The sequence below is a fragment of the Sinocyclocheilus grahami genome, unplaced genomic scaffold, assembly GCF_001515645.1.
Source record: "Sinocyclocheilus grahami isolate Dianchi unplaced genomic scaffold, SAMN03320097.WGS_v1.1 scaffold1047.1, whole genome shotgun sequence".
NCBI classification, from domain to species: Eukaryota; Metazoa; Chordata; class Actinopteri; order Cypriniformes; family Cyprinidae; genus Sinocyclocheilus; species Sinocyclocheilus grahami.
In genome coordinates this window covers 450,988-463,438 of record NW_015506226.1, presented here as the reverse complement: position 1 = coordinate 463,438, position 12,451 = coordinate 450,988, and the positions used below count along the sequence as shown (strand labels likewise).

The following is a 12,451-nucleotide window of genomic DNA, read 5'->3' as shown; positions in this document are numbered from 1 at the left end:
CCAGTTTGTGAATGAGCTGTTGAGGGATGATTGTGTTGAATGCTGAACTGAAGTCTATGAACAGCATTCTGACATATGAGTCTTTTTTGTCCAGATGTGTGAGTGCTGAGTGGAGGGTAATGGCGATGGCATGATCGGTCTAGCGGTTGAACCGATTTGCAAACTGGAAGGGGTCCAGGGAGGGGGGGAGTGCAGACTTGATGTGGTGCATGACTAGCTGTTCAAAGCACTTCATGAGGATAGGGGTAAGCGCAACTGGACGGTAGTCATTGAAGCAGGATGAAGATGACTTCTTTGGGACTGGAATGATAGTGGTAGCTTTGAAGCATGTGGGGACAACAGCCTGGCTTAGCGAGATGTAGAAAATGTCTGTGAAGAAGTCTCTCAGTACACGCCCAGGAATGTTGTCAGGACCCAGAGCTTTGCGTGCATTGATCCTGCTGAGGGATCTCCTCATGCTGTCTGGGGACAGCGTTGTTTGTGAACTGGTTTGGCAACTTTAACGAGCGGTCTGTATGCAGGCATTAGCATGACAGTAATGTGGTCTGAGGTGCCAATATGGGGGAGGGCCCTACGCCTTGTAAGCTCCTCTCTGGGTGGTGTAAACAAAGTCTAGATTGTTGTTTCCCAGTGTTGGAAAGTCTATGTGTTGGTGTATCTTTGGAACACACTCTTTAGGTCTGCATGATTGAAATCACCAGCCAAGATGAGAAAAGCATCTGGGTGGGCTGTCTGCTGCTCACTGATGTGCTGGTACAGTTAATTTAGTGCCTCACTCCTGTTGTTGTTGTTGGAGCTGGGAGGGATGTATACAGCAACGAGCAGTATGGCTGTATATTCCCTCGGTAGATAGAACGGCCGGCACTTAATAATCATAAACTCCACCAGAGGTGAGCAGTGTTTGCAGACCACAACAGCATTGCGGCACCACGCATCATTGATGTAAACACAAAGCCTGCCGCCGCGGGTCTTACCTCCCTCGATGCGAGCTCTGTCCGCTCGATAGCATGTTAGCTGGTCGAGCTGAATAGTGCAGTCCGGAACGCTGTTGTTGAGCCATGTTTCCATGAACACAAAAACACAACAGTCTCTTACAGTCCTCTGAGTTGAGCGTAGTAGTCGGATGAAATCCATTTTATTATCCAAAGAGCGTACGTTAGCCAGTATGATGGTGGGGATAGCTGGCTTGTGTGGGTTAGCCGCTAGCCTAGCCCGGATACCTCCGCGCTTACCCCTCTTCTGCTTCCTCTCGTGCCACTTGTGGCGCCTCCGCTGTGGGCTAGGTGCAACAGTGGGGGTCAGTGATGGTGTAGGCCTCCGGAGCAGACCGAGGTCCCGAAGCTCTTTGCCGTGCGTGGAGTTTAGCTCTAAAAATGTGGTTCTACCAACATCGAGCAGAAACTCACGACTGTATGCGCTTAGAGACAGATTGATGCGACGAATACGTACAAAAACACTGCAACTCACAAAATAAAAAACACGAAAACACCGTTCTGTTGGGAGAGAGAGAAGCCGCAGCGTGTGCACGCGCCGCCATCTTGGTGTATCTTAACAATACAATTAGGGATGTAACGATTACCGGTTTGACGATAAATCATGATAAAATTCCCCGCGGTTAGTATTACCGTTTCACATTTTAATTTTCATTAAAACCGTATTAGATTACTGCGATTTGAACAACTCGTGATAAATAAATACTGTCCAGCATAAAGCACAGTTTTAAGTAACAGTCTCATGTGCGCACAGCACGCAGAGTAGTTTCGAGTGAAAACAGGGCGGAAAAGCTGGGAGGTTTTAATAGAGTGCTAAGGGAATTATACAAATGAATACATGAATGAAGTAATTATATGAATGTACCTCTGAAGGTTCTAACTGTCTTCAGAAACTATTTGATGCCATTTTATTTTCATCTTCGCTCCATGTAATAACTAAAGGAAGTGTTCTTAATTGCAATACTGCTTTGTCCATGGAGGTTACAGGAAACGGCTCTAATTCAGCTTTTCCATAAGCGCCACCTGCTGTCAGCAAGTGGATTTACAGAGAATTATATTTACATTCAGCCTGTGTGTAGTTTCCTTCGGGCCAGAAACGGACAGAATTTGCATGCCCTGCTGTAAATTTTGACCTGTTGATGAAAAACAAGCTTATGTGGATTCTACACATTTAAACAATTCAGATAAGTTATCTAGAATTATTTATGGAGCAGATAAAATACATATAATCATTTATTAATCAATTATCATTTTGACTTATATTTTTTCTTTATTTAAAGGCTGAAATGTGAGGTTTACCTTTTTATTAAACTTTTTCAAAGCTTTATTTAAACATTTACATTAGATATTTCAACATGCTATTATACTGTTGTCAGTTAAGTTGTCATTTAAAATCTGAACATCATTGGTAATGTTATTGTTTTAGTGATTATCCAAACAAAAAGTGATTTTATTTGTTGTTTGTTGATTTTTAAATATAAAACTTGGTGAAGTAATTTATGTGTCATACTTTTTTAACATCTCCAGCACATTTTAACAATACAGTGATAATACTGATAACCGTGATAATTTTGGTCACTATAATCGTGATAAGAAATTTTCATACCGTTACATCCCTATCTACAATATATTTAGTAGTAGCTTATTAGTGGTGACTGTCAGTTAATGTACATATGGCAGAAATGTACGGAAAAATCAATTAAAAACGTAATCAAACAGACGATGAACACTATTAACAGCAATTATTATATGATGCAATCAAACTTATAGCAATATTTGGTAGTTCTGTATGTTGTTTCAGGGTTAGCATCATCTGAGGTCCTCTGAGGGATTGGCATCATCTCTTCTCAGTTGTTCTGGATCCAGACTGAAGCTTGTGTAAATCCTAGTTACGCAAAAACAGAGAAACAAATAGAGACATAATTAGCATAGCTGCTGTTCCAACCAAGCAAAATTTAGTTGTTTAACCCAAGCTAAAGAATAATAATGTGCATTTGATCAGATATAACTGCAGTACAAGATTATTAGATGCATTATTTGAATGCCTGGCCAAAGAGATGTGTCTTTATCTAGATTTAAACAGAGAGAGTGTGTCTGAACCTCGAACGTTATCAGGAAGGCTATTCCAGAGTTTGGGAGCCAAATGCGAAAAAGCATTTATAACAAGGTTATAATGGACAATGTATAGTTATGAAAGTATTAGGTAGTAGGTTGGGCAGGGGGGAACCAGTAATCTTCTCAGCAGTCCTGACTGTCTGTTGTAGTCTCTTGTCTAGCTGAACCAAACCATAAAGTTATGGATGAACACAGGATGAACTCAACGATGGCCGAGTAGAACTGTTTTTACCAGCTTCTGTGGCAGGTTGAATTTCCTCAGTTAGCGAAGGAAGTACAACCTCTGCTGGGCCTTTTTAGCAGTGGAGTCTATGTGAATGTCCTACTTCAGGTCCTGAGAGATGGTGGTGCCCAGGAACCTGAATGACTCTACTGCAGCCACAGTGCTATCCTTGATGGTGAGTGGGAGGACTGCAGGGGGGTTTCTCCTGAAGTCCACTATTATCTCCACTGTTTTGAGCATGTTCAGCTCCATGATGTTGTAAATGCACCAGACAGCCAGCTCTTTAACCTCCGGTCTGAAAGCAGACTCGGTCTCCATTGTGTATGAAGCCGATGATGATAGTATCATCTGCAAATTTCAGGAGCTTGACAGAGGGGTCTTTTGCAGTGCATTCGTTCATATACAGGGAGAAGAGCAGTGGGGAGAGCACACATCCCTGAGGGGCACCAGTGCTGATTGTGAGAGTCTTGGATGTGAGTTTACCCTGCCTCACTAGCTGCTGCCTGTCTGACAGGAAGCTGGTGATCCACTGGCAGATTGGGGTGGGCACGGAGAGCTGGGTCAGTTTGTCTGAGTGAAGGTCAGGCATGATGGTATTGAAGGCCGAACTGAATTCTACAAACAAAATCCTTGCATAAGTCCCAGGTCTATCAAGATGTTGCAGACGTGAGAGTGACAGGTCTGTAGTTAAGTCCAGGTGATTTATTTTTTTGGGGGACTAGAATGATAGTGGAGCATTTGAAGCAGCAGGTAACTTCACACAGCTCCAGAGATCTGTTGAAGATCTGTGTAAAGATGGGGGCCAGTTGGTCAGCACAGGTTTTTAAACAGGCAGGTGAAACACTGTCTGGGCCTGAAGCTTTCTTAGTCTTCTGTTTTCTGAAGACCTGGTTCACATCCTCTACACATACCTTAAGCGCTGGTTGAATGGTTGGTGAGGCAGGGAGGGAGGGGGAGTTGCAGGAGGGGTAGGTGAATGTGTGAAGTGCAGATCAGAGGTGGATGTGGGGTGTGAGACTAGGCTTTTCAAACTGGCAGTAAAACATATTCAGACCGTCAGCCAGTTATTGATTGTCCAAAGACTGCGGGGGTGGTGCCTTGTACTTGGTGATGTTCCTCAGACCAGTCCATACTGATGCCGGGTCGTTGGCTGAAAACTGTTTTTTCAGCTTTTCAGTGTAGCTTTTTTAGCCACTCCTTCGTTAGTCTGTTTCTGGCCTGGTTGTACAAGATTGTATCCCCACTTCAGTAATCATCCTCTTGGCATGACAAAGCTGTTTGAGTTTCCCAGTAAACCATGGTTTTTCATTAGTTAATGATAGGAATGTCATGGCAGGAATACACATATCTTCACAGAAACTGATATATGATGTTACAGTATCTGTGAGCTCATCCAGATTGGTGACTGCAGCCTCAAAAACACTCCAGTCAGTGCAGTCAAAGCAGGCTTGTAAATCCCGCTCTGCTTGATTAGTCCATCTTTTAATAGTCCTACAGGTTTAGCTGATTTCAGTTTCTGCCTGTAGGTTGGTATGAGATGAACTAGACTGTGATCAGAGAGCCCCAAAGCTGCCCGTGGGACAGAGTGATATGCATTCTTTATTGTGGTGTAACAGTGGTCCTGTATATTACCGTCTCTGGTGGGACATGTAACATGCTGTCTGTATTTTGGCAGTTAACGGGAAAGATTTGCTTTGTTAAAATCTACAAGAATGATTAAGAGAATCTGGGTACATTTGCTGCATTTCAGTTATTTGTTCAGCCAGCTATTGCAGCGCTGTGCTCACACACACGTCTGAAGGAATGTACACATTTGCGAGAATGAAAGAGGAAAACTCCCGTGGCGAGTAGAAGGGTTTACAGTTTATGAAGAGTGCCTCTAAATTAGGACAGCATGTCTTTTTCAGCATTGTTACATCTGAACACCAACTTTCGTAGGTGAAGAATCACAATTCACCACCTCTCGTTTTCCCCATTAACTCCACGATGCAATCCGCTCTGAACAGCTGGAAGCCCGGCAGATGAAGCGCGCCTTCCACTACACCTATGTCATTTGCTCGAATGCCTTGTCGTGAACGTACCTGCTTGAGCGACCGGAAGCTGGAGATTAAAGCTAATAAATATTTTAAAATGTATATTTTTCTTACACTAACACGTCGTTTCACTTCAGAAGGCCTTTATTAGCACCCCCGAGCTGTGTAGAGTAGTTTTATGATGGATGGATGCAGTTTTTTAGGCTTCAAAAACAGGGGCACCATTCACTGCCATTATACAGCTTGGAAGAGCCAGGACAATTTTAAATATAACTGCGATTCTGTTCGTCTGAAAAAGGAATGTCGGATATACCTAGGATACCCTGAGGGTGAGTAAATCATGGGCTAATTTTCATTTTTGGGTGAACTATCCCTTTAAAGAACACGACACACGAGGAAATCCTGTATATTTCAACCAATCTGATGACAACTTCTAAACTCCTGAAGGGTTTCCAATTTTGTGTGCCATATGCATCAGACGTTCAGCCAACGGTCTGTGAGCGTGACTTCTGAGGCTGAGACTAGGCTTCACTCAGCCAGGTTTCAGTGAAGCACAATGCAGCAGAGTTTGAAAAGTCCTTGTTGATGGGGGTGAGGAGAAGAAGTTTTGATAAGAAGGCAACGGACATTCGCAAGATGAATACTTGGGAGCGCAGTTCGAAAGCTACTCTCGCGGAGCTTAACCAGCACCACAGCACCTCTGACTCCGAATGTCCAAGAAAACGTCTGAATAATCAAAAGACTGGAAAAATATTATCTGGGATGTGTTGCTTAATGTTAAGGAGTTTGTCTCTGCTAAAATGTATTGAAGAAGAATGACTAGTCTAAACAGTAAACACAGAACAACAAACAAAAACAGCAGAAAAATTGCGGAGCTTTAAATAAAATCAAAGCTCTATGTTAAAAACAACTACAGCACGGTGTCATGTGGTGAATGACTGTAATTTTCCATCCTTAGCTGAGCTTTACAGTTCAGGGCCTTTAAGATGATTGCAAATCCTTTTTATGATGTCTTAATTATTCAAATATATTCAATTATTAATTATACTATTTGTGAAATATTATTACAATTTATAAGAACTGTTTTCTTTTTTAATATATTTTAAAATGTAAGCTGAATGTTCAGCAGCCATTACTGTACATTACATTAGCCATTCAGTGTGACATAATCCTTAATAAATCACTCTAATATTTGGTGATATTATTCATTATTATTGGTGCTCATTTATTAATAATGGTTCTTATTATTAATGTTGAAAACTGTTTTTCTGCTTTTTGTCGAAACCATGATATATTTTTCAGATTCTTTGATGAATAGAAAGCTTGGAAAAAATGATATAGAAATATTTTGTAACATTACAAATGTCTTTACTGTTACTTTTAATCAATTTAATGCATCCTTGCTAAATTATTTATTTATTGCAAATGTTCAGCTATTGAAGTGTCATTGAAAGTTTTTTTTCCCCCCCCTTTTTATTTTAGCTGCACATCACTAATGCCTGGTCCATGCTGTGACAGATTTAAACTTCACATTCCATATGCTGGAGAGACTCTCAAATGTAAGTAGTTGTTCTATGGGTATGAACAGATCAGAGATCACTCATGAATATATGAAAGTTGCTGATGTTTGATGATGGTGGTTTGCTAGTGATATGTTCCTGCAGCCTACAAAGTTCTTGTTGGACATGCTGAAATAGTGCTGATTTAATGTGTTGTGATGCATTATTGATTTATTACATTTTCAAACTGCAGTGTACAATATAAATCATATTGTTGTTGTTTACTACAGTAAAACTGTAGAAAGGATTGAAATTATTTGTAAAATACTGTAGAAGGCAAGACATCTTGGTAAGCTTTTATTTGGCTTCTGTTCAGAGAGTCTCTGTGTGTTTGTATTTTCTGACATGTTATCATCAACTTCAGATCTGGGATTTGTCATCAAAGTGCTAGTGATAGTTTAAAACCTTATTAAAGCTGAGGTGGCAAACTCATTAAATGCCAATGATATTTTGTGTTTAATAAGCAGTTTATTTGTAATAAAGTCCAGTGAGTTCATGAGAATCATTTTTGTAATTTAACATCTTATTGCTCATTCTTGCTAAGGCAAACATCACTTTATACTTAAATAGTTCACCCAGAAATGAAATTGGCTTATCTGCATATCATTCCAAACTCATAACACTTTTGTGGAAATAAAAGAAGATATTTTGAAGAATGTTTCAACCATTTTGTCCGTATTATTAAAGTTAGCAGGGACCAAAAGTAGTGTGAAATTAATCCATACACCCAGGGTTATTATCATTAATGAAAACTAAAACCATAAAAATAAATAAATAAAATAAACATTAACTGAAATAAAAATTATTTTATTTCAGATAGTTGACAAGGTAATATTTCTCATATTCATTTAGTTTGTTGAAGTACTAAAAAGTAAAATGAAATAAATGTATTTTGGTGAGTATGGAGACTTGCCAACATGAGCATCACAGCTCAACATGTGGGAGCTCAGTCCTAGAAGTTCATACCTTCTGTTTATTTGCTTTATTTTGTAATAGACTGTAATTGTTTAGTGCCTAGCCAGCCTTTATTTGAGGGAAATGTTTCACACAAAAACCTGAAGGCAAGTTTTGGCCCTCATTTCCCCATAAACCAACAGAACTACATTTTTTAAGAGGTTGTGCAATGCAGCCCATTACGCTATGAACTTTTTGCAAATGTTAGACCAATAAAAGCATATTACACAGATTCTTCAAGACTTCGTAATGGTGGTGCACTGAGCACAGCTCTTTCGATATGGAAACAAGCTTCTGAGAAGGGCTTTTAGAGGTTTTGTCTGAAATGCTTTCAAGTACCAAAGCTCAGTGATGTTTAATGAGGTTGCATAGTAATTATAACTCTGCAGTGATCTTAACTGGGAGTTCCTGTTATAGCTCTGAGTCATGAGACACTCAAACACTCAAGCAGTTTTTCACGGAGGCCACATATGAAACACATTTCTTGGAGCTGGAATTGTCATGCAGTCTGACAGTGAGAAATCGAGGTTACTCAATGAGGCTTTCTTCCTTTTGGAGATGCATGGCTATCGACTTTATTTGTAATATTGTGTTGTAATTTGTATCTGCTCAGAAGAATTATAAGAAAAACTATGGATTGGTTAATGACGAAGTTTGGCTGTTGGTCATTTTGGGGGCATTGGTGCATGCCTGAGGCAGTGCTTTTAGTTGTGCATTATCACAAGCGTAACAATGTTAAATGTTTGCTTTAGTGGCCTTTACTGGAGGTCAGAGCTCAAGTGCAAATTGAAATGGAAAATCTAATTTACTACTAAAATGGAGGCATCGCTGAACGATGCACACATTCTTAACACTGTGTCACAATAAATCATAGTAATCAGTATTTGAATTACATCCGTATTCTCACTTTAAATAATAACACATTCTCCACTGTTCAGGGAGTAGTCCATTAAATGTTTTATTGACAGTTTTCCCCATAATTTAAAATAATTGTCTTTTTTTTTAGGTATTGTTCAGATATAAACAGGTTTGAATGATTTTCTTGGAAAGTTGATGCGTTCACAAATCTTCATAATATCTATTATTGTTAGAAACACATTAAAATTTTTCTGCATCTAAATATTCAAAAAAGATAGCAGAGTTGTGAGTTGGAACTGCTTCCTAGGTTTAATTTTACAACTGCCAGTGGCTGACAGCTGAAAAGTGACTCAAGACCTTTTCATAACTAATCGCCTTTGTTTTGCCGATGACTTGCCTAGGGATTCCAGACCTATGCAAATTATTAGAGAATCTTCCAGAAACTCTGCATCATATGATTTTTGATGGATCTGTTTTATAAATGTTGCAGTCTGCCTGCTGTGGAGTTGTGTGGTATGTCCCAACATCAATGGAATTAATTTTCTCAATTTATTTTTTACTTAGAGTTGCTTACTTAGAGCTACTTTAGAGTCAGGAGAAACAGAGAAGAGAAAAAAAACAAAAAAATATCTTAACATTTCTAAGAGAAAAGGAATGGCTGTATAAATAGAAATGATTTGAACATGCAATGGTCTAAAATCATGTCAAGGGAAGTTACTTTTATTTATATAGCGCTTTGTACAATACAGATTGTGTCAAAGCAGCTTTACAGTGTTAAACAAGAAAATCATGTGCTGATAATGCAAGAGTCATGTTTGATAGGAACATCGATGGGAGCTAAGCAAGCTACAAAAACAATGCTTGAAACAATGTCGCTTGAAACACAGATGTTGAGTTGTTAACTTATACAATGCTTCAAAAGTGAATGGCTACTGAAGCTCAGAGAAGCACAAAAAAGTACCAGAAGTAAAGATGTCTTGTGCTTCACCACATCGTCTGCGGCTTACTGTGAAACTTTACATCATTATTAATAGCTTTAATAATCAATTTTGTTTTTCCACCTGTTTAAATCTGAGGTATTCATGACACTTGCAAGAACTTTTTGTGTATATCTTGAATGAGAGAAACACATGTTCAGTCCTTTACGGTGTTAAAAATCCTTGTCACTGTTGTGTTGTGAAATAGTTCTTAATAATGATAAAGAAATTAATAGCCTTTGTACTTTGACACGGTCTGGTGAGGTATGTTTTTGTACCCATCTTTGTTCCCAGAAAGGTACCAAATCCTAGTAGCTTGTTTGTGTGCTTTCTAAGGGATTAATGGAACATGACAAATGTTTTTTGAAGTATATAATTTGTACCTTTTTACCTGTAGCACACAGATAAAGCCCATCATAATGGTGTCCAACAATATTTATATCGGAACATTATACCCATGATTGAAAATGTAGCTTATTCAGTGGCTTGCTAATGTCCATTAGCCGCTTTGTACAATACAGATTGTGTCAAAGCAGCTTTACAGTGTTAAACAAGAAAATCATGTGCTGATAATGCATGAGTCATGTTTGATAGGAACATCGATGGGAGCTAAGCAAGCTACAAAAACAATGCTTGAAACAATGTCGCTTGAAACACAGATGTTGAGTTGTTAACTTATACAATACTTCAAAAGTGAATGGCTACTGAAGCTCAGAGAAGCACAAAAAAGTACCAGAAGTAAAGATGTCTTGTGCTTCACCACATCGTCTGCGGCTTACTGTGAAACTTTACATCATTATTAATAGCTTTAATAATCAATTTTGTTTTTCCACCTGTTTAAATCTGAGGTATTCATGACACTTGCGATAACTTTGTGTATATCTTGAATGAGAGAAACACATGTTCAGTCCTTTACGGTGTTAAAAATCCTTGTCACTGTTGTGTTGTGAAATGGTTCTTAATAATGATAAAGAAATTAATAGCCTTTGTACTTTGACACGGTCTGGTGAGGTATGTTTTTGTACCCATCTTTGTTCCCAGAAAGGTACCAAATCCTAGTAGCTTGTTTGTGTGCTTTCTAAGGGATTAATGGAACATGACAAATGTTTTTTGAAGTATAGAATTTGTACCTTTTTACCTGTAGCACACAGATAAAGCCCATCATAATGGTGTCCAACAATATTTATATCGGAACATTATACCCATGATTGAAAATGTAGCTTATTCAGTGGCTTGCTAATGTCCATTAGGATTATAATGCCCTTTGAGAGTTGGTGTTGCTACAAGAGCCATTATGCCATGGAAACAAAATAGTCTTTGATACTGACATTAGTTGTTCGGTCTAATAAGATCATGCATTGATAAACAACCATGCTACCATTATTTATTATGTAAAGAGCTTACATGGAAAGTATACAGTGTGTGAATATCATGTAGGCATCTAAAGTGCAAATCTTCTTGACACAGCAAGATTTGCTTTTTACATGGTGGAATTCTACAGTGCTGCTTCATAAAGAGTTCACAAATGTGATTTGGCTTGAACTGGATGTAAATCAATGAAGTATGTCATTTATTAAGGAATTATCATCGTGATTAACCCTTTCTTCTTACAGGGGACATTATCTTCAATGCCATAGACCCAGAACTGCCCCCTGACTTTATCTTCGGAGAGGATGCTGACTTCCTTCCTGAACCATCAGAACTCGCGGTGCGTATTAAGATTATAATTATGTGACGTCATTACCCTGCTTTCTAAATATAGAGAATTGTATATAAATATAATGTTACAGAACAGTAGCTTAGTAGACTAACTATACAAATACTGTAGTTATAAATATTGGGAAGAAGACAGGAATGTACAAAAAGAGTCTTTTTTTTTTTTTACAACATTAAAGCAACACCCATGCAAGATGATGTATTCCGTTTAGATCTTCTCTGTAGAGAGAGACCAGATTTAACCAAATCTGACAAATAAAAGTAGTCTTGTTTTAGTGAAGTGCCTATGCTTGCTTTAGGGTCACTCTTACCCCCACAAAATCTTTCTCAAATCTCCAGTGAACCAAATATGTGGTAGCTGGAGGCTAAACCTGGTTGTTCAGAAATGCACACAACAAGGCAGAACAATGGCTCTGTTATGATTGAATATCTTTGAAGTAGCAGTGCAACAGAGCTTTCAGCTGTTTTGACTTCCTTTGGTGCGGTTAGTTAAATCAGATGGCTGGTATTGATATGCGTGGTCGACTCAGCAGCCAGATTTGACCTGTGGGGCTTCCAGCGTTTTCAAGAGAGAGTGTTGGTGAATTACGTAAGCGTTGCGTCTGCGCTTAAAAGTGTCCTCCTTCTGCTGCCGATTTTAGTATTGCACAATTAGTAAAAGAGGCAGTACTGCTTCGGAACATCCTCAAAAACAAGCATCCAGATAGGAAACTTTTTTTTTGAGGAATGTTGGTTTATTTTTTGTTAGGGGGTTAGGAATTTCATTTTTGGCATGAAAGAGCCACTGTGTTTCTCTACACAAACAGTGTACTGCATGCTTAGCATCTGTGTATTCTGTATGGGGTTAGATTTGTTTAATTTCCAAATAAATCAATTACGATCCTCAAATAAATGTGGAGAGTTTCATAAAATGTATTAAATAAATAAATAAATTAAATTAAATTTTCAAAGAAACAATTACCAATTTATTTTGGTTGTAGCTAGAACGTGCTGTGATTGCTGTTATCTGATTGGCTTGAGTAGA

At 38.7% G+C, this 12,451-nt stretch overlaps 1 protein-coding gene across 1 annotated transcript in view; it reads left to right on the top strand.

Moving 5' to 3' along the window:
• Positions 1 to 12,451, top strand: part of LOC107566109 (BRISC and BRCA1 A complex member 2) — an 84,112-nt gene that overhangs the window by 5,427 nt on the left and 66,234 nt on the right. The window contains exons 3-4 of the mRNA XM_016251481.1: positions 6,846 to 6,922; positions 11,325 to 11,419. Coding sequence (XP_016106967.1) covers positions 6,846 to 6,922; positions 11,325 to 11,419 — 172 coding nt within the window. The remainder of the gene's footprint in view (positions 1 to 6,845; positions 6,923 to 11,324; positions 11,420 to 12,451) is intronic.